Raw genomic sequence first — 23,128 nt, 5'->3', positions numbered from 1 at the left:
AATTCGGTAAAGACAAAAATCTAAATCTTTACTTAATTGAGTATCGCTCAATTTTGATTTGGAAAACTTTGCAAATTTAAGTGTTTATTTATCAAAAAGATACACAAATCCTTTTTCGAAAGTGTAAATATTTAATTAATTTTAGGAAATTGCCCTGTTTTCCCGTATTCAGCCAAATATGTTGGAAAATTCAAAATCATGTTAATTTCATTTCAATTTGCTGACGATACCCAATTGAATAATTATTTTTGATGTTTAAATTTAATTTGAGCGCATTTGCAAATTGCCCTTCACAGAAGTTTCAGCAGATTTATTATTAAGCACCAGAGAATGTTCTGCAAAAACCATTGATATAGTAAAATTGGTATAGGACTTTCTCGGAAAACTCCAACGGAACTTTTCATTAATTAATTCTCATTCTTATTTTTCTTTGGCTTGACTGGGAGAATTTATCAATGAATTCTTGAGCTTTTTCCTGTATTGAACTTTCTTTGAAAGTTTCTCCAAAAAAAAAGTGTTTGAGAGAGAGATCGATGAGGACGAAGTTGTAAATACGATGATGGACTTTTAATACTTTAATCTCCGGTGGAAAGAAATGCCATTTGATACGGAAAAGAGAAAATGCGATATGTATCACTGTGAGTTCTGATGAAAATTTCATATCACACTGACCCACATTTCATGTCATCAATATCTCTCTTCCATACCTCCGGGATATATAGAAGCTCCAGGGCATCAGCTCAAGAATTTATCCAATAAACTAAGAAGTACGATGGGTTAAAAATTGAATTCAATATCTCTGTGTGACAGACACGAAAAGGAATTTCCTTCGTCATTCCTCATCTCTTTGGATGTTTACAATCAATTTTCATTCACGAAAATTCCCCGTTTTCGCGTATCTTTGGCTCTAGTTCAAAGTCTCGCACTTTCTTCGTCGTTTTTTTCTCTATAATTTCCCAAGAGAAGAAAAGAAATACAGAAAAAATACGCTCAAAAATGTTTCAGATAATTTTCCCAAGAATTACATGAATAAATTTTCCCTGGCTTAGTGTAAATTTGTCGTTTGGATAATTTTAATTATGTCAAAATATCAATTTCTCTCTCCCGTGAGAGTGAAAACATGAGATAAATTTAGACTTGAGAGACATTTAAACCTTATCCTATAAATAAAGTTACGCACCATTCCATTGATCATCCACGGAAATTATATAGAATTTTCTGCAATTTTGCATGGAATGTTCTCGCAATAAAAATGTTAAAGACTTCAAAGATTTCGTATTTTTACACCTTTATCTTTAGATAGTGATAGATGGACATATATTATTCTTTCCAATCTGTAAATTGGTTGCGTCTGCCGCTGACTTACTAATACTGGTATCACCAAGTAAACGGCAGAACCCTGAATCACATTTATTGTGGTGTTCTAAGGAAGAAGAAGAGTACAGAAGCATGTTATAGACGTGTGCAAAACGTTTGAGAAAGGGTCGTGAATTTTGATTTCATTAAATTTCCTTGAACTATTGTGATCCGTATAGTCGCTACAGGCCGTTGAGGATTTTAGGCTCCGTGAGCGTAGGAACGTGCTACATAACTGGGTTGCGTTGCAAGTCGTGACCAGGGAAAGGCTTGGTCGAAAGCTTTGGCGTAAAATTTTAAGTATTTAATTGAGGGAAAAGCTGCATCTGACGAAAAAAGAAAGATCTGAATTCAATATAAATCCGTCAGTTACCCCATCAATAGAATATCCTTTTTGTCATTTTGGTTGAGCAATTGGGAATGGTTGAGAACAATCTCATAACGAGCCTGTTGGTGGTAACCGTTTAACCGAGGGACCTTCAATCCCAATCCTAGACCGGTGTCATATTGTTCAATGTCATATCGTTCGATCGTCATATCTGATTGTCGTTTAATTTTTTCCGCATGTCTCACATTAATAATATTTTTAAATTTGTAATATGACATTGTCATACTGTTGCAGAATTGCCTTACGGTCTAAACTAGAAACGACGAAAAATACTTGTTCGAGGGCTAAATCGATCAATGCCTGACTGGTAACAACCTTCCGCTTATCTTGGTGAGTAATTATGATATCAAGTTTGTATTTTATCTAAACTAAACCCATAATGTCGTAAGACATTTCTGCAATCTTAAATTGATGAACGAAGGGAAATAGCACGGTTGCATTTTCGTGCAGCATAGAATCAACCAGTTCATCATACTTAGAATTACTTTCAAGAAGACTTTTCGGTATTTTGTCTTTTCAAAATTTTGGCATTCCCGGATTTTGGCTTTCGGGATTTTGGCTTTTTGGTACTTTGTATTTTCGATATTTTAGCCTTCGAAATTTTGATGTTTCTGGATCTTAGACTATTCGGGATTTTGTCTTTTAAAGATTTTGGCATTTCCGGATTTTGGCTTTCGGGATGTTGGCTTTTCGGTATTTTGTCTTTTCAAAATTTTGGCATTCCCGGATTTTGGTTTTCGGGATTTTGGCTTTTTGGTACTTTGTATTTTCGATATTTTAACCTTCGAAATTTTGATGTTTCTGGATCTTACACTATTCGGGATTTTGTCTTTTAAAGATTTTGGCATTTCCAGATTTTGGCTTTTCGGGATATTGGCTTTTCGGTATTTTGTCTTTTCAAAATTTTGGCATTCTCGGATTTTGGCTTTCGGGATTTTGGCTTTTCGGGATTTTGGATTTTTGGTATTTTGTATTTTCGGGTTCCTGTTTTCAAGACTTTAGCTTTCCTAGATTTTTGCTTTTAGAATTTTAAACTTTCCTAGATTTTGACTTTTCGAGTTTTTATACTTTTCGGAATTTTGTCTTTTCGGGATTTTGGCTTTCGAAATTGTGGTGTTCCTGGATCTGCTTTTTGAGATATTGTCTTTTAAAGATTTTCGATTTCCTGGATTTTGACGAAAGCAAATAGGACAGTTGCATTATCGTGCAACATAGAACTTACAATTACTCCCAAGAAATAAGTCTAACTCAGTCCAAGAAAGAAAGAAGCTTAAAATATAAGATATTTTGCTTTGAGTATAGTAGGGTTACCATTATTGTTTAAACGAAGAAATTCAAATCACTGTGTTTTTCGCTAAGAAGAAAAACACACCAAATATTAATCATCACAGAGTGCATTTGACACGTTTCTCTGTCGCTTTAACACGAAATAGACGTATGCACTCTCAGTAAAAGAGAATATTTTAACACTTTTATTAGTATTTTTTTTACATTTCCCCTTTGCATCATTTCTAAACAATTTTTGTTATTTTTTCATTTGAAATTAATACTCATGTTTGTCAAGATTTTACCGTTGGACTATTACTAGATGAACCATCCGACATGTCGACAACTTTTCCACAGGGCTTCTTGTACAGAAATATTTTAGATGTGAAAATGTCTTTGGTATTCTAATGAATGCGAATGGATTTTTAATGGGTAGTTTTGAATTGTTTTCTATTAAATATTTGCCATAATCTTCTATAATTAAGATTTTTGTTTTTTAATGGCAGAAAAACAGGATATAGAAAGAATCTTTGAGCGTAAATAATGGGAAATCCCATGAGAAGTTTTAAATATTTTTCCCCGGGATATCTCAAATAGGAAAGTGTTTGTAAGGAACGAAAATAAAAACGAAAACAAAACATTGTAAGTTTTGTTTTCTCCTTAAGAATTGACGGAATTTAATGAGCGATTTGTTCAGTTGAATGGAGCTTTTTTTCCCCGTTCAGAATGATTAACGAGAGTTTTTTAATGAAACTTTTTGGTGCTACTCCTGCATTTTCTGCAATTTCCTTTTGTAAACTCAGTTATTCAAAAAAAGAAAGATAAATAAATACTTCGTCAACTGCTCTCAGAAACATTCTCTCACACTCTCTTGCTCGAGTTTTGTGGAAAATTCATTTTGAATTAACAAACTCAAATACACTTGAGTGATTTTCTCACACGAAGAAAATGAATCTGCGGAAAAACAAGATGCAGTAACTGGTGAGAAATATGTACTGTAGCTCAATTCGATGTCGTTGGTCTTAATTGCTGGGTGATTTATGGAAAAAGCATTTAGACAGCTCTCTAAAGTGCTTCTTGTGCTCCCAACATATAAATGGAACTATTTAGGGAAAATTGTATGGAAACTCTGAACAATTGTGCGCTGTTTTGCTGCAAAATTTATATAGAGAGTGTTTTTTTTTTTGAACATTATTTATTGTACCAACTTTTTTCTATATAATTTGAAACACAACTGAATCATAAATTTCAATTGTTTGCAAGTATTTTTGAAAGTTTATTTTTGTTGAGTATAACTATGTTGTATACTTTTCGTAATACAGGAATTAAATAGCATAGTTTTGTGCATTTTGACTTGATTTGTGTTGCAAAATTATTTACTGCTTGAAACAATGCTCGTTTAAAAAGGATTTGTTCGAAATTCGTACCACTTTGCAATGCACCAGTGAATCTTGGGAAATTTCCCCTAGTGGCTTGTTCTTGAGATAAAATGCCTTTCCCAAGGTCAAAATTCTCCTTAACGTGTCTTAGCTAAAACAGCAATTCTCCAGCTGACCTTGTATTTTATGCAAAGTCATTAAAAATTACAAGGAAAAACATTAATAACCTAATAAAAATCAGAAAAGGAAGGGAAATTTGGGGGCCTGTCCTTCTTGAACAAAATAATAAAATCATTGAGGTACTAGTAAATTTTTAGTAGATATATTTTAAAACGCTCTTCTTTTTGAGCACTTTCAATTAATCACAAAAAACCACACATATATCTCTAATCGGTGGCACACAAATTTCTAAAAACTAAAATACTGAGAACCAAAATTCCGAATGGGTTAAAATGTCAAATAATTTACCTTTGTCCCAATAAACGAAACTAGTAATTTCCCAAAATACAAAAGGTTCCTCTTACCCTGCAAGTGAAACTTAAAATTTCCCAAAATACAGAAAATTTCCTTTGCTGCAACACGGGAAATAAATAATTTCCCAAATTTTTGGCTTTTCAGAATTTTGGCATTTACTGATTTTGGACTTTTTGAAATTTTGGCATTAGTGATTTTTGCTGAAGTTTTTGAACTTTTCGGGATCTTGCACCATCTTTCGGGTGATTCTTTCGGGATCTTTGCAGCTTTCGGGATTTGCGTTTTTCGAGATTTTGGTCTTTTATTAAGATTTTAAATTCCTAGATTTTGGCTTTTCGAAATTTTGGAATTTTCGGAATTACATTTCGGGATTCTGGTTTTTAAGAAATCAAACTTCTTGGAATTTGGCTTTTCGGGATTTAAGGCTTTTCGGGATATTTGTTTTATTGGATTTTGACTTTTTGAGATTTTGGTTTTTCTTTAAAGATTTTTTTTCATTCAGGATTTTGGCTTTAAAGGATTTAGCGCTTTTCGGGATTTTGGCTTTTTAGTATTTTATATTTCCGAGATTTCAGCTTTCGAGATTTTGATTTTCCTGATCTTAGACTTTTCGGAATTTTTTCTTTTCAATATTTTGGCATTTCCGGATTTTGGCTTTCTGAACTTTGGCTTTTTGATATTTTGTATTTTCGGGATTTTAGCCTTCGAGATTTTGATGCTGTTTTATCTGCAACTTTTCGGCATTTTGTCTTTTCAATATTTTGAGCTTTTCCGGATTTTGGCTTATCGGGATTTTGGCTTTTTGGTATTTTGTCCTTTAGGATCTCTCTTTTCAAGACTTTAGCTACCCTTGATTTTTGTTTTTCAGGATTTTAAACTTTTTTAGATTTTGCCTTCTTGAGATTTTAAACATTTCGGAATTTTGTCTTTTCAGGATTTTGGCTTTCGAAATTTTGGTGTTCCTGGATCTGCCTTTTCGAGATATTGTCTTTTAAAGATTTTAGATTTCCTGGATTTTGACATATCGGGATTTTGGTTTTTTTTAAGGTTTTGACTTCCGGTTTTTTGCTTTTGAAATTGTGACTATAAGGATTTTGGTTTTCCTAGATTTTTATTTTTCGGGATTTTTGTTGTTTTAAAATTTTGACTTTCGGGACTTCGGCTTTTCAGAATTTTATGCCTTTCGGGATTTTAACTTTTCTGGCTTTTAGATTTCGGAATGTTTCTTTTCGAGATTTTGGTTTTATAAGATTGTGGTGACTTCGCGATTTTGGATTTTTCGTTATTTTAACGATCAGGATTTTGACGGGATACAATCTCAAATACGAAGCTTCTTATAGAAGATTATAAGATTATAGAAGGTAGACAAACATTAGTCGAGATAAAGCTCAGTGAGGAAATTCTATTTAGAAAAGGAAATTTTTAATTAAAAACACTCGTTTAAATAAGCATAAAATAAAATATAATGGTCAGATTAATTTAAATATCTTTGTTTGTAAATTTAAAAAAATGGTATAAAATTGCTAAAGTAAGTATTTAATTAACTTAATATAAAACTTTAACAAAGAAGAAGAAGGTTATTATTATTATTATTATTATTATTTATTGAACTACAAGACTGTTGTTTACATTATGAATACAATATTTGTGTTCGGTTTAAAGACCTTTCAATTTTAACAAAGAATAATACTTGATCTATTTTATATGGGAATTCTATTTCACTGAACAGCGTAAAAAACATTTACTCCATTAGGTAGGTTGGCGCCATTAGGTAGGAAGAATAGGACAGGTGTAAAGCTCATAGTAGGACTTTGATGACGAAATATAGGTTTCGTTTTCTAATCAAAATACTCGCGCTTAATTAAATAAAATTTTGTTTTCTGCAAAATTCCATTATAATTTCATATTTTTTTAATTATTAAGTAAAATTATTATTGATAAATTAAGTAAAATAATTTAATTATTTATTGAATTATAGAAATGTCAAACTTTATAACAAATTAGTTTCGAAAAGTTATTCAAATTTATGAGATTTTTTTCTATTTATTTTTATGAATATAAATATTTTTTGTCATAGCATCTAATATCTCAACCAAAGGGTCTTTGCTAAAATATATTGATCAAAATATAGGCAAATTCTATTGTGTTTTGCTCATGAGCTAAATGAAAAGTCAAAAATATTTTTACAAAAGATAACTTAATTTCAAATGCTCATTGAGTAATAAATTAATTTCTAATGAAGTGGTTGGAGTCTTGGGTAGATATTTAGTAACTTTTAGCTGTTTGAATGGTAATTGTACATTCCAACGTTGAAGAGTAAAACCTGGCTCAATAAGATCATGATGTGTGATCACTTCTTCATATGTGTTTTATTTATAGTTCGAAAGATGTTGAAGATAGAGCCTCCTTCCTTGTGAGAAATATCTCTCAGTCTCATGCGAAGTGTCGTGGACACAGGTTTGTTAATTTTCCTGCCTCATGAGAGTGAGAGTGCCATCTTTCTGGGTCAGTGTGTAAATTAATTATAAACTCAAAAATATCCCAAGAGTGCTCCCAAGACAGAGTTATGTGGAAAAAGTGAGAAGACTTAGCCGAAAAAATGAAGTTTTTCCTGATAATTTTCGCCATATTTTTCACCACGACATTGACCAATGGAAAGAGGTTGATTCCAATAGGTAAATTTTGTGGTTTTGTTTACAATTTATTGAAGGCGGGGGGCAATTTTCTGATAAATTTCATGTGATTTTCCACCCACATAGGCGGAATTTTCAACACAAACGATGTAGACGCAATAATCGCTTTCCATTCGTCCATCAGTCGAGTAAATATGCACGAGAGGAGGTTTGAACTCAAACCAATTATCAAGAATGTGACAGAATGGGATAGTTTTGTCACTGAGAAAATAGGTAAATTACTGATTGATTGACTCTGAATGCACTTCAATTGACGGATATTGTCTACTTCTGTTTTAGTGTGTGAATTAATTGGAGATGGAGTTGCTGCAATTTTCGGACCAAGCTCCATTCAAGCAGCAGGTAATGCGAAAATTGATTTGGAATTGTGAAAATTTGTTTAGAAATCTAAAAGAAAAATTCCAAATGAAATTTAGGCCACGCCCTTTTTAGAAATCTAGCTAAGTATTATTTTGAAATGTATTTCTTTTCTATTTACACCTTCCACGAACACCAGAAACACAAGGAAAACCTCGGATATAAAATGTTCTATCTACCGAACAAATAAAAAGAGACCACGCCCCCAATATTATTTGTATAAATGATGAAAATAGTCCAAATTTCGCATAGATTTGTTGAAAATCGTTACACTTCAGTTTATCTAGAATTTTATTACAGTCTTGCCTTATACTTGTAAAAAATCAAATTCTTTTGGGTCAAAACGATTTGAGCACTTTGTATTGGGGGCGTGGTCTCTTTTTCTTTTCTCAGTCGATGGAATATTTTACATCCAAGGTTTACCTTAAGTTTGTGGTTTTCTCGGAAGGTTTAAATAGAAAGGAAATACATTTAAAAAAAGAGTATTTAGCCAGACTTCTTAAAAAGGGCGTGGCCTAAAACGATTTGAAAGTAATGACGAAACTTCCAAAAGGGGCGTGGCTTTTTTGATTTTTATCACTCCCCATACATTTTAAACAACTTCAGGAAACAGTGGATAAAATTTAAGGAATATAGATAAGAAAATTAAAAAAATTTGTAGCATTTCAAAAAGGGCGTGGTATAACACAACTGGTCTTGTTTTTTTCTCAATGATTTTTCTAAACAGTGGATAAAATTCAATAACTTGATGAGGGCAATATACAAACAAGTAGGAAGGGCTTTAGAAGAGACGTATGATTATATTTCTTTTTATTTGTTTGTTACAATGATTTTTGATACAATTCACAAAACTGGGCGTGGCATATGAAGAGGCATGGAATATATTATTTTTGCTTCCTCCCATTTCTCAGTCTCGCAGAACAGAAGACATTAATTAAAGTTATTAGACTGGTACGTTGTAGCAAGAATAGTAACCAAAGGGGCGGGGTTTGAGAAAGGGCGTGGCACTAAAAAAGGTTTTTATTATTATTATTATTATTATTATTATATATTTATTACTCTTAAGCATATACAATTAACAAAAAGTATGCAGCAATAAGGCATGAATCAAGGCGTCCGCCGCCGTCTTAGCGTTGGTGACCAGCCTCCAAAGCCAAACGGCGGAAATGCTTCTTCTCAGGCTGTATAGTCTTTTGTCGTGTATAACGATCTTTTATATAATATTTTACCAAATAAATAAATTACAATTACAAAATAAGCCCTATTGCAGAGATAATCGGAAATATGCTCAAGGTAGATGTGACAGGAGCAACTAGGCTCGTGGTGTCACAACGAGTTCAATTCAGCGTGAAGAAAAAAAATATGAATTAAGAAAAAATAATAATAAAGAGTTCATCAAAAGTTGAACAGAAAACCCAGAAACCCACATGATAAATCCAAAAAAAAGAAAAGGAAAAAATGTTAGAAACAATATAATAAATTATAATTATAATTATATAATAAATATAATTTTGTTTACAATGAAATATTTATTAGAAAATTATGTTGAATATTCTGTAATCGTTTGTTGATCAAACTCGAAGAATATTTGAATTACTTTTTAAAACTAAATACAGTACTTATAAAAGGCGTGGCCTAATATTTAAGGGCAGAGTTACATCCACATCTAAATTATTGGTGTGGTATGGTTTGAAAATTAACTTTTGTGCTCTTGATAAATATTAGAAATTGTTATATTTTTCGCTTTTGAGTATTTACGGTGAAATTAAAATAGGAATTGGCAGACAAGCTAAAATAGGCGTGGCTTAAAATTTCTCTCGAGTGGAATTTGCCCAGAATATCCAATAGTACCTTCCAGAAAAAAGTTCCTTTATTAAAAAAGAACATCTAAAAGGTTATTTACGTACCAAAATTTTCCATTTTGAATATTTTTCTAAGTACTTAACACTTTAAAATTTCTCTGGATATGTCGTCATCACATAACTTTCCCATATTAGACGTTGAAAGCTAATTTAATTCCTCCTGGAAACATACATTCAACGAGAAAATTAATTATAAAATCCCTGCTTTTATCACCATGTGAACGTCGTCTTGAGATGACGAGTGGAGAGGAACATTTTGATGTCTGATGCTGCAAAGTGCTGCATCTTCATGATGAATTTTCCCAGGAAGTGAGACAGTGACATGGGTGGAAAATCTTCCAAGTTATCTCCACTCGTTGAAGATTTTCTGTCTCGTTTGGGAAAGTTGCAAATTTTATTATTCTGACTACTCTGAAAGCACTTTGAGACAAATAACTACTTGAGGAAAATGTCTCCAAATATTCTCCTTCTCGTCGCCTTTTCTTGAAGTGATTGAATAACTTTCAATGAAATTGAACCAAATGATGTTACTTCCAAAAAAAAATTATCACATGTTCTGTAAGAAGGAATGCTGTACTATTTTCCAAAGAAAGCTTTATCTATAAAAATTTTAGCTGACGCTTTTGTTATAGTGGGCGGAGCTAGACCAATTCTGTCTCACAGCGAGGAAGCCACGCCTTCAATAAGGTAGTCTAGTATATTTTGTTGCTCTGAATAAGAATTTAGTATTAATTACATAAAATGTTTCGGAAGATTCAAAAGATAAATAGATTCACACGGCCTCGAAAGCCACGCCCACTTATGAGCCTACCCTATCCACGTATTTTGATTTTGTGTTTTCTCTCGGAACTGTTTGTAGTGCTAAAATATGGAAAAATCATTCCAAAATTGTAAAGTTTCCACTGTTACAAGTCATTTTGAAGGCGTGGTCTATTTTATAGTGGGCGGAGTCATTTCTGCTTCACCAGGACAGAGTTGTTAGTAGCGACTCTCTTGAGTTGATTGCAGCTTCATTTTTTTTAAGCATGAAAACTCAAAATCAACTAACATTTAGTTGATTGTTATTCCAAAGGGGGCGTGATCTAATATTTCATTCTTTGCAAACTTTATTTGAGAAATCCAATACTATTTAGCCAATATGTACTTCACAAATCTCCATTACTCCTAAATTCAATTGGGTCCTTTCCACGAAATTTATATCTTTGCTGAATTGCTCCAAATTCCGCAGCAATTTGCGCTAAATCAATCTCGACACTTTCTATCGTGGTTAATCACATAGAACACCAGGCAATAAAGGTCATGTTGCAGGAAAATAATAATTGGAGGGTGTTGAATCCGCAGGAATCGCAAGTGCCATTTGTCACACAATAGAGGTGCCCCATATAATAACTCATTGGTCGCCTGAACCACTTGGTGGATATCGCACTGCTGGCTCCATGACAATCAACGTCTATCCGGACAGCAATGTATTATCACGAGCATTAGCTGACCTCCTTGTGGATTACAGTTGGAAAAGTTTTACCATTATCTATGAGACGGATGAAGGTTTGTTCGTACATAAAATCCAAAAAGCAGAGTTGAATCATTAGGGCTAAAATTCTTTTAAAACTGAAGTATGATCACTATCCAATTCAAGAATTGGTTAGCAGAGACATGTACCAGTTTATAAAAAAATAGAATAGATTTTGGTTAAATAGAATCTAGAGAATATATCCTACAACACATAATAATTCTGTGTCCCTTCTAAACTATATTGACACAGGCTTTTCATATTTATTAAAATATTAATACTAATAGGACAGACAATTCGATTTTATGGAGTGTGTCTCGGCTAACTTAATAATTTTTTACTCATACTTTTGTTCAATTAATAATTAATAAATGTAGATTATTTAAAAAAATCATTCTTAAGGCATATTAATGATTAATTGTGCTGTTCGAATTAAAAATGAACATGTTTTTCTTAGCACTTCACTGGTCTCAAGTGATTCTACATTATTGATTTTCCTTTGTGTTGGTTCCTGTCACATCTAAAGAAAAAATTCCAGACAGGAACCAACAAAACGGCAAGTTCATAATGTAGAAGTACTTGAGAACAGTAAAGTACTAAAAATCATGTTCATTTTTCATTGGAATACCACCATTATGCTTTAATTGATTTTTGCCTATTTTGAAATGGTCCTTATGGCTCTGGCACATCTTTTAGATCGGTAAAATTTCATGGAATCAAAATTCACATTCGTTTCTTTCTCACACTCTTTGCATATGTTTATCCTATTCTTTCGTACTCCAAATTTGATTGAGCTAAATTGAATTTGAAGTGATGTTTAAAAGACGAAGAAGAGTCTGAAAGAATGAGACAGACATATGCAAACCGTATGAGACAGAAAGGAATTCGAATTTCGACTTCATGAAATTTTCCTGATCTAAAAGGTGTGCCAGAGTCATTAGGAATGATTTTTGGAAATAATCCATGTTAAGAATGTGTCAAAAATCAGTCCTTCTTCTGTATTTGTTCAAATTTTTTGAACAAGTGATTAATTTTACTCTATAAGATTTCTTGCTTCAACTTTTCGTGTTTGTTTAAGAGAGTCTCATAGGTTTACACTGCTTTATATTGGCTAAACGTAAAACGTATTCATTTTACACTGATTTTATGGTTTTCGAAATTTTGACTCATTCGGAATTCCAACCGATTCGGGATTTTGATGCATTCAAGATTGTGGCTTTTCGGGATTTCGATGTATTTTGGATTTTGACCTTCGGAATTTTATCTTTTAGTATTTTGATCGGGACTTATTACTTCTATATAACATTTAAAAATTATTTACTGTGACATCTTTAATTTTTGAATTAATTTACTGAAAGCGTTTTCTTATGATGGTAGAACTTTATAATGCGCTGAAATCGGTCTGTTCTTTAATAAGCTTTCAAAAAGACAAAGCTACTCCAAAACCAAGCGAAACCTGGCGAAACTTATTTAAAAATCTACCGGAAGCCTAAAATGCAAGTTTACATACTTGCCGCTTTAGTGCTGATTGTTCTGCCATTTCGAATTTCGATATTCTTCACATTTCAATCCTCAAAAATATCAATAACAGTGTATAAACGTTTGATGCAAAAAGTGAGTTCTTGTACAGTTCTGGGAAATTCCAGGATGGCAGAATGTTTGAATTGCAATTTCATTAAAATAAGTGTCCTTTTTATGAAGTTTTTTTTGTGAAACTCGTCGGTTTAAACTTTCGAAATTCCAACGGGTTTTTAGGTAAGTTATCTCTGATTTACATTCGAATAGGTACAGAAAAAATCTTAACCGCAAAGGGCTCTCTCGGAATGGTTACTGAACGAAAGGAATGTAGACAAAAATGTACTGAAGAAAAGATTGGTAGAGGATTTTTGTTTCGAAATGGACATTTCGAATTAAAATACCCTAATTGGAAGGTTTCCTAAATGGTTCAATCCAATCAAACACAGATCTATCTATTATCGTTCTAAAAGCCTGAGAAGTAAAATTTGTAAAAAGCTCGATACGGAATTTTCGATATTACCTTTCTTAAAATTCGTTACACATTAGTAGCAATTTTCGAAAAAATTGCATTTGTGAGAGAATTTTGACGTCTAAACAAATATGTAAAGAGACCATAAAATTCATTTAATTAAGAATATTTTGACTCGAGATATCTTTTCTTGAAAGTTACCATTAGTGATACCTACAGAATAATTCCATATCGGCAGACGATATTTTTTGAAATACGAAACATTTTCGGCGCCATTAAAAAAAAAACATTTAAAACATTTTCGTTCTAATCAAGTATTTTTTCTCTTAATTCATTAATAATTCTTTACAATATGTAAAACTTATATCTCAAAAGAAAAATAGTTCTAATGCTATTACCAATTAAGGAACCCAAAGTATCGTCTAGAATACGGCGTTAAAAATTGTATACAATCATTGCTTAATTCATAGCTGCATTTCAAATATTTCGAAGATCGGTTTCGAAAGTTAAAGAAAATACATTTTTGTTTCTCATTTCGTCCGCTTGGTGGCTGGAGAAATTTTCTGTCCGAATTTCGAACTTGAGAACCAATCTTCACTTAATAAATAATAATGGTGCACTGAGAAAAAAAGAGGGTGCGATTAACTTTTTTTTCTCATAATTTTAACACTTTTCAGGTGTAAAAATATATCAACATTTCTTAATATTAATTTTACACCTTTTTAAGTGTAAAATTAACATGAAAAAGGGTAACTTTAACCCCTAATACACCTAAAAAGGGTAATATTAACATCGATTTCGGATAAATAATTCTGGGTAAAATTAACATTTTCGGAATGTTATTTTAACTTTTTCGGATTTCTCTCTCAGTCAGTGTAGCACAACGTTCCTTAGAGGAATTCAGGCCTTCCCGCAAGGGGAGTACGACCCATTCCAAGACAGCCATGAATCTGGCGTCCTCCTCGCTTTACTGGTGAACACCGAATGAAGAGCCGATTCGATTGTCCCTTCGGAATAACTAGTCGAGCACTCTTTACTCCACCTAACAAAATTATAGAGATATCGAAACTTGAATTTAGCCGTTTTTATAGCACCCCTCAGAGTTACCACCCAAGCTGAACAGTGATTTGTACCGTTGGCTTAGAATAGTCTTCGTCAGGACGGGCTTTCTCCTACTAACTCCACTAGGGTCAACAGTCCTACTACATTACTATTTTAATCAAGACAAAGTTAGAGGGATTTTATCAAAAATCTTAAGAGAAGTCATCTTTAGAAATGAACCGCTATATGGTAGATTTTTATATATGGCACACTCTTATGATGTGCAGACAAAAACCAAAGATACCTCTCTATCGTTTGCAATGATGGAGGATTCATCTTTGAGGGATTCTCCTTATTTTATTGCTAATATTATAACTGTTTAAATGTAACAACCGACTGTACATTGTAAAAATGAGATGAGTATATAATAAATAAATAAATAAATAATTAAATAAATAAATAAATAAATAAAATAAATTTTCCAAGGCTCGAGAGGCACATGGTACATTTCGATATACCCTATTTTTAATGCTGCCTTATAGTTTAATTAAATATCTAATTAACTGCCCCTTGATCAACAATTTTTATAAAAAGCTTAAATATTATAATAGCAAACCTAGTAGCAAATCATTGAAAACAATTTTATCTTAAAAGCTAATATTCAACTCTGCGGAAAGTAATCTCTTTTGTGGAGTGTGGAATCAAATGAAGGTACTTTCTGTAGGTCTCATGCGTCTGAAGGATGTCTTGCAGATCCATGGACCTGATGACAATCCCATAACAGTCCGTCAGTTGGGTGATGATCCAGACTACCGGCCCCTCCTGAAAGAGATCCAAACGTCCGGAGAGAGCAATATTGTTCTGGATTGCGATCCTGATAAGATCCTGGACATTCTGCGGCAGGCGCGAGAAGTGAAGCTGATGGAGGACTACCAAGTAGTAACAATTAATTTTAAAGCCACACTTTCACTTAATCCATTTGAATCTTAGCAAAAACAAGATACAGATATCTCCATGTGCCTAACGCCAATTTGAATATTGGCTGATAAAACCGTAAAATCCTCACTCATTTCTAAGACAGATTTACCAGTTATTCTGAAGGGTATTCTGCAGAAATGATGTCTGATGGGTGTTTTGTGTTATTCAGAGCTACGTCATAACATCACTCAACACTCACACAATTGACTTTGAGGAGCTGAAATTTGTGAGATCAAATATCACAAGTCTGCGTCTCATTGATCCAAAGAGCTACGAACTGAGGAATGCTGTTCATGACTGGGAAGAGGGTGAGAAGAGATTCAATAGAATCTACCGCATTTCCCCGGAACATGTCAAGGTGGCCAGAGATTGTTCACTATATAGAGAAAATGCCTGAGAGAATGAACTTGACAAAATGCTCACATTTCCCAATTTTATTCACAGACTGAAGCTGCTGTGGTCCATGATGCTGTGCGCGTTTTTGCTGCTGCTCTCCAAGAATTGGACAGCACCGATGAGATTTCTCCCATTCCCATGAACTGCAAGCAACCAACCCAGTGGCCACATGGACTCAGAATTGTCAACTACATGAAGCTGGTAATTAAACTTTTCCCAACTCACGTGTCACCGACATATCTAACCATATTTCTTCTTCTCTTTCCATGACACTCTTTTCCCGGAATCAGAAAACTGAGCACGGAATCACTGGACCAATTGTATTTGATGATTTAGGTGAGTGAAATGGAACTTTTTGGTTTGGAATTTCTTTTTTAGGTCGAAGCAGGATTTTGCCAACTGTGAGATGATTAAATTTCACGTCGTAAATTAATCTCTGACATTTTGACGGGATTTTTGGTAGGATAAACAATTCTCTTTGTTAGATACAAAAGGGGTGGTTGTGGTACATATCCTGAACACAAGCCTCTGGAAATTTTTGGATTTAGCTGTATTTTTGAACATTAGATAGAAAAATTAATATTCCAAAATTAACATGATTCCGAATTACCCCATCTTACCCTACTTATTAGAGAATTTTACAAGATTAAGAAAAAATATTATCTTGTAGAGTAAGTGTGCCAAATTCCGGCCAGCTTGCAATAGCGGCCACCTGTTTTGTTCCTCAAATTTCCATGAATTTTTAGTTTTTACATAATCCAGAGATTATACAATCCAAAAGAATAACGTGAAAAAGACATTTGAAGAATTCCCGAAGAGCAAGAACTATGAGAATGAAGGTGGCCGAAATAGGGCATCAAAGCTATGTTTACATTTTTATTAATTTTAAAATGTATTAAGAATGATTTTAGAGAAAATAATGACGATAAACTGTCTACAAGGTTCTAAGCGCCACTACTTAAATAGAAGGAATGGAAAAAATCAATTTCTATAAAGATATGACATTTCAAACTTAAGACTTTGGCGCTTGCATGCAACTATGCCGAAATTTGGCACACTTACCCTATATGACTGTGAAGTAATTCTTTTGCAAAATATAAATAAACTTTGCCGAGTAAGTCTTTTTTTGTTTTTTTTACAAACTAAAAAATAGAAAAAATGCATTATTTAGAATTGTATTCTAGACACATACCACGGTTTTCCTCATTTTCAGGAAAGATTTATCATTCTTATGAAATTAATTGGTATTAGACTGGAAAGTTCTGCACAAGATAATCTAGAAACTTTCTAACCTTGAATGGGACATTATGAAAAGGCATAAAAAGCATTATATTAGAATTTTCCTTAGCGAAGACACATACAGCTTTTCTCCAATGAAATTTAAGAAAAAAATACAATAGAATCAATAGATTCAATAGAATTTTTGAGACACATTTTAAAAAATCTTTTATAAAATATTCTTTTTTCAAAAAAGTATCATTGAATCAGTAAAAATTATAATTTATCCGAGACACAAACAATATTTTCAAATAATTTAATAAAGATTTCTTTTTTGTAAATCTTAGGAAAGTTTGATGAACATCCTATAGACAATAATCCCTAAAAATTTTAAAATAAAAGCTTTCATTTCAAAATTCAAGCTTTCCGGACTGCGCGAACTTACGAGCTTTCGGGTACATACCGGATTACTACCATCGATTAAATTGATTCATGCATTTAAAAAAGCATTCCGAAATAAGAAATTGCTTAAGAAAATTGTGTTTCAGAATATTTTAGCATGAGTAACAACCATTATAAATAAAAAAGTAAATCCGCGAAAGGTATGTCATTTACGGGTACATTACCGATTCACTATACCGATTAGGTCCAATGCAGTCAGGTTGGAAATTTCAAGATCTTTCAAAAAAATCCAAATTTAAGCAAATCCATTGAAAGATAGACCATCCAAAGGGCACTGAATAAATTATCAGTAAAAAGTTAAAATTGATCAGTGACAAAAAAATTTTAAACAGTGATATTATAATCCAAATTTTGGCAAAGGGCAAATAAAGGGCTTTTCACTCTATATGGAGCTATCTTAAATGTTAAATATATAAATTAGGTCCATTTATGTAAAGATTTAAGTTTTTTACTGACCATAATTAGATATTATACTGATCATTTTTAATTTTTTACTGCTCATTTAGAATTTTTACTGCTCATTTGTTTTTTGCCCATCCAAAGTGGTTAAACTTTGACTTTCGAAAATTCGATATCGAAATGGTTTTCGAACGTAGGTGTCCAAGGACGAAATATTCGCCTTGACTACCTCTAAAACGTATTCGATCTTTAAAAAAAATCGTAGGAGGTGATTTCGAAATAAACCCGAAACATGGTTTTGCAAGGGAGTGAGGAAGTGAGAGAAACTTGACAACTAAAGGCTTCTGATTATCGACCGCTAAGAATAAGAAGCGAATAACTTACAGTGGGCAAATTTTATAGAAGAGCGATTTGAAGCTGAGATTTTACATGCAGAGTATAGGATTTTTGAGATTTAAAATCTCAATAACTTTGAGAATAATTATCTTTAAAGTATAATATTCACAGGGAAGGTAGTGGCTATAAAGAAGTATCCAAAAAACGAATAAAACGATTTTTATATTCTTTTTTATATATAGATTTTATAGATTATGGATTTTATAGATTTTTTTTATATTCTGAGTCGTCGAAAATTAATTTTTATTACAAATTATTCCAGGCACAAACCATTTTGATAACTACTAATAACGTTCTCCGTATTTCATTAGTCGTTAAGAAACGGTTTCATATTTATTGATCTTCTATTCGAATATTTGGATTTTCTGTAACACTAACACAGATTTTGATGGATATTTTAAATTGTAATTTGTAAAAAAAATATTTGATTTTCTAAGTTTTTCAATTCCTAAGGGCGATAAACTCTATTAAAGGCATATACCATGTTTTCGAAATTTTCGAACTGAAATAAAATAGATGTAATAAATAGAACCCAATATTACAACATATATATGTTGTTCATGCAATTTTTCACAGATTATTTGCAAAGATAGTTACTTTTAATTTCATTGAAATGCAGAAAATTTTTAATTTGCAGATACTTAGCTAAGACACACACCAAATTTTGTATATTCAACAATTCCCTACGCCAATTCTTCATTCTATTGTTTTTTTTAATTTTGATTCTCTTCCGGGGACAAAAGGACATCGGACCCACTTTGACCTGGAAATCATTGAATCATCCAAGGATGGCTTCAAGAGAATTGGTATGAGAATTTACTTTTCCCCCTTGGAAATCTCAATTAATTACATCAGAATTTCATCTTTTCCTTTTGATTTTCCTTCTTTTGTTGGCGCTGCCTCTGCTTGGGGAATTGGGGGACAAAAATGAAATGATGCCTGCAGCTACTTGGGATCCTACACACGGAATTAACTATACAAGAACTCAGGGTGAAGTCTTTTCGCAGATTGTTGAATCTCTGCAGAATAAAACCTTCATTGTGACATCACGTCTTGGTCCTCCATTTCTTTCGATGAGGTTGGTTTGGAGGCATTTGTTGGGTGAATTAAAAGACAGAGTGCCTCAAAATATTCTGTGTTTTTTTTTTCTTTTCAGGGAAGCCAAGGAGGGGGAATACCTTGAGGGAAATGCTCGGTTTATGGGATACTCAATGGATTTACTGGATGGTATATGTAAGATTCTGGGCTCAAGCTATCGTATCGAATTAGTTCCGGATGGCAGGTATGGCTCGTACAATAAAGTGACAAAAAAGTGGGATGGTCTTGTGAAGCAACTTCTCGAACGGGTAAGTATTACCACCCCTAACATCTACTTAATATCAACGATTCCATTCCATACTATTCTATTTTGAAATGATAGTATTTGAACCCTGCGAAATTTTCCGAAAAGATTAGTTTAGGAAAAATTTCGAAAATCGAAAGATCTCATTCTGATTCTTCTGAGACACTTATTTGAATATTGACAGGTGATTGTTGCGTAATCTTTACTTCTTTCAGCTTTTCTTCTTTCAATTCGCTCAAAAATCCTTTTGGGTGACGGCATTAAGTACTTCTGGCCTGTCATTACTTATAACATCTTTGAAATTCTTGTCAGAAAACGATTCCGAAAACCAAAAAACTGTGAAGTACTATTAATACACATTTAATATTTTTCATTTTGAGATTTAGTTTGTGACAATGTTAATTTTTTTTATGAAGAGGCCATAAGTAAAGACAGGGGCTATAAGTAATGCCGCCATCCTATCTGTGTTCGAAACCGGAGTTCGAAAAATTTGAAGTACTATTTTTGCTCTTATAACTCTCTTTTTCTTTTTTCTCTTTTTTCATTTTCTTTCTGCGTTTTCAAGTTTGTCAGACACCGTAAAGGAACGGTCCCTAATTATTATTGACTATTTGATAATTCCGAAATGTCCAATCTTCACGTTGTTGTCAATAAAATCAAAGAAACAAGGCTCATAATATTTATATTACTCCTGTTTTACACCATTAAATCTTTTTATAATCACTGAGTAACCAATTTACTTCTTTTAATGTGGTATTTGACAAAGTTATACAACCGATTGCGAAAATTTAGTTTGAAAATTCGAAGTTTTCGAACTTTAACGGCATTTTGGTTAGTTAGAAACCGCTATCAACACTTTTGAATAATCAAGCTCTGGCTGTTTAATAGGTTGTCTGTTATAATTTTCCCCGATGTGTCTCAGATAAAATATGAAATCTAGAAAATTTTATTATATCGAAAAATTCCAAATATTTTTAAAAGAAATTGTGTTATTAACATTAGCAAAAAATGTAGCCTGTCGAAGAAAATTTGTTTAAAAATATAGGATAAGTTACCAATTCTTACCTAAGTGTCTCAGCTAAAATAAAAATTTTGTTTGTGACAATTCCATTTCAGATACCGTATTCAAAACAAAACGGTTCATTTTAAAAGTTTTAAATATTCGAAAAATTTTAACTTACCCATGTAGAACTTTAGATGATCTAGTCTATGGATGATAAAAAATTACGAAACTTTGAACTTCGAAAATTTCGAACTTTACTATAGAAGTCTACTTGGTTTAACTTTTTATAATTAATATTTTTACATAATGAAAGACAAAATAGTATTGCGGATGTTTTTGTAAATTATTAAAAATCTGTTTCAAGTAGGGAAATAATGTAGTGGCTTTCACAAAAAAAAAAAAAAACAGAATAGAAAGAGACACAAGAGCGATATTCGAAAATTTCATTTCGAAATAGAATTTCTCTACTGAATTTTTCCTTTGAATTTTCGATATCCCTTTTTAAAAGCTCTCTGTAGCTTTTTTTAATATTACAAACAATCAAGTTTTTATAAACAACGATTTTTGTATATTTTGAAAGAAATTTCTCAAAATAGGTCAAGCGAAAAAATTTAAAAAAAACTTGTGCAATGCAATGTTGTGATTCAGAGAATTATTTGGGTTAATTGTTAATTATATTTTTTTGTGTTGTGTAGAAAACAACTTGTTAACTGACTAAAGATAAGTTTTTTGTACTTTATTTTAGCTAAGACACAAGTGGAACAGTCTTTCTGTACAGAAGTAGATCTTGAAAAAAATCGAAAATCTATTTGAAGATCGAAAAAAGAAACTTTCTTACTTCTTAATTCTCTCGCAAGGTGTCGAAAGTTACATCCTGTTCGAATTTCGAAGTGCTCAAGTGTCAAAATGTGACGGTCTTCACATTATTGTGAGGCAAAAAGACAGAACAACGACGTTTACTGTTCTTCCCCCGTATTTAATCACTCCATAATCACTGAGTAACTCTTTTGCCAGCATTTTGCAGTCAAGAATATCGAAATTCGAAATATCAGAACAATCAGCGCTAAAGCGGCGGGTATATGAACTTGCACTTTAGGCTTCCGGTAGTTTTTCGAATAGGTTTGGCTTGGATTTGGAGTGGCTTTGTGTCTTTGAAAGGTTATTACTGAACGGAGCCAATAAAGACGATTATTGTTCTTGTACTATTATTTAATCACTTCAATATTACTGAGTAACTCTTTTGGCAGCTTTATAGTGTGATATTTGATAAATTTTCCTCACCTTGTTCGAAAATTTAGTATGAAAATTCGAAATTGAATTTGAATTCTTCGAACTTCAACGACTTTCTGTGCAAATAGAGTTCCATTTACCTTTTATCCAAGACACTATTGGAGAATCAAAATCTACTTCTGTTTGAGCTTAGTAGAGATATTTATCTCATGAATAAACTACTTTGAGAGATTTCCTCAGATTTTCCAATCCATAGCCCAGTGTGGTTTATTTCAAAATACTCCACTTAAAAGCTATAAGAATTAGAGGGTCCCGGCCAAAATCCCGAAAACCAAAATTTCGAATTCTTAAAAGTGTCATAGCTACTCCCACGATTATACCCGCGCTTGCTGGAGGCAAAGGAAAATTTTCTGTGTCTTGGGAAATTATTCTACACATTATCCTCCGTATAATTTAATTCCTTTCAGGACTTTTACCATTATTGGGGATTTTGGCTCTTTCAGGATTTTGGCTTTCGGCATTTTGGTTGCTTCCGGAACTAGAATATTATTGAATGGAACCGTCGATCAAATATACTCTTATGAATCTAACCCAAATTGACCAATTTTCTTCCATACATCATTCATTGGCGAAAATTTGGGAGGAAAAGAACAAAAAAAAAAGCTCAATTGATTTTCTGTCCAGGGTGGGAGTGAAAAGTTTTCCTCCTCTCCCTTCTTGTTCAGAATGATGATGGAATAAGAGTGGAAATATCCATGGGAGATAAAATATTTTCCGGTGTTATTAATGGTCATATTGTTGGTTATAATATGCAGAAAGCTGACTTGGCAATTTGTGACTTGACAATCACCTACGAGAGACGAACGGCTGTGGACTTTACGATGCCCTTCATGACCCTTGGTATCAGTATTTTGTATGCCAAGCCAGTAAAGCAGGTTCAGTATCACTTTTTTTCTACCCCATCCCACCGCCTTTCCCTCCCCCACAGTAAGGGGCGTTTAATTCGACCATTTCACGGCGAAATTGCTGAGAAATTGGATCAATGAAGCTGAAATTCCAGCAGAATCACTTGGGATTGTGTAGGAGGCAAAGTCACACAAAAGAGGCATTTTATTAGGTCAGTCGTAAGAGTGGAATTTTATTGGAAATCCGATTGCAAGAAATCAATTTTTGACGTGGTACTTTCACGATGTATTTGCAAATTGAACAATTTTGAAGGATTTCAAGGGCACAATTTTTTTATTTGAAAGAAGGTAGTTTTATTTTTCTAAAGTTTTATCGGCGTGCAATTGAATATTCAGTATCGTAAAGTGGTTTAGACGTGATCTATGATTGACTAAATCTCAAAAAAATCCCTAAAGTCATCCGATAAAAATGTGAGATAGGATAAG

General features: G+C 32.7%; 1 protein-coding gene across 1 annotated transcript in view; it reads left to right on the top strand.

Moving 5' to 3' along the window:
* Nucleotides 1-3,578: 3,578 nt before the first annotated feature.
* The window catches only part of LOC129806228 (glutamate receptor ionotropic, kainate 2-like), a 47,174-nt gene continuing 27,624 nt past the window's right edge, over nucleotides 3,579-23,128 (top strand). The window contains exons 1-13 of the mRNA XM_055854658.1: nucleotides 3,579-3,652; nucleotides 7,243-7,538; nucleotides 7,623-7,769; nucleotides 7,836-7,898; nucleotides 11,117-11,320; nucleotides 15,038-15,249; nucleotides 15,461-15,649; nucleotides 15,736-15,888; nucleotides 15,978-16,023; nucleotides 18,906-18,968; nucleotides 19,108-19,240; nucleotides 19,319-19,508; nucleotides 22,553-22,672. Of these exons, the coding sequence (XP_055710633.1) occupies nucleotides 7,463-7,538; nucleotides 7,623-7,769; nucleotides 7,836-7,898; nucleotides 11,117-11,320; nucleotides 15,038-15,249; nucleotides 15,461-15,649; nucleotides 15,736-15,888; nucleotides 15,978-16,023; nucleotides 18,906-18,968; nucleotides 19,108-19,240; nucleotides 19,319-19,508; nucleotides 22,553-22,672 (1,596 nt within the window). The 5' untranslated portion in view covers nucleotides 3,579-3,652; nucleotides 7,243-7,462. The remainder of the gene's footprint in view (nucleotides 3,653-7,242; nucleotides 7,539-7,622; nucleotides 7,770-7,835; nucleotides 7,899-11,116; nucleotides 11,321-15,037; nucleotides 15,250-15,460; nucleotides 15,650-15,735; nucleotides 15,889-15,977; nucleotides 16,024-18,905; nucleotides 18,969-19,107; nucleotides 19,241-19,318; nucleotides 19,509-22,552; nucleotides 22,673-23,128) is intronic.

This window comes from Phlebotomus papatasi, chromosome 3 (genome assembly GCF_024763615.1).
Source record: "Phlebotomus papatasi isolate M1 chromosome 3, Ppap_2.1, whole genome shotgun sequence".
NCBI lineage: Eukaryota > Metazoa > Arthropoda > Insecta > Diptera > Psychodidae > Phlebotomus > Phlebotomus papatasi.
Note: the sequence above shows the minus strand (reverse complement) of the source record. Positions and strands in the feature narration are given on the sequence as shown.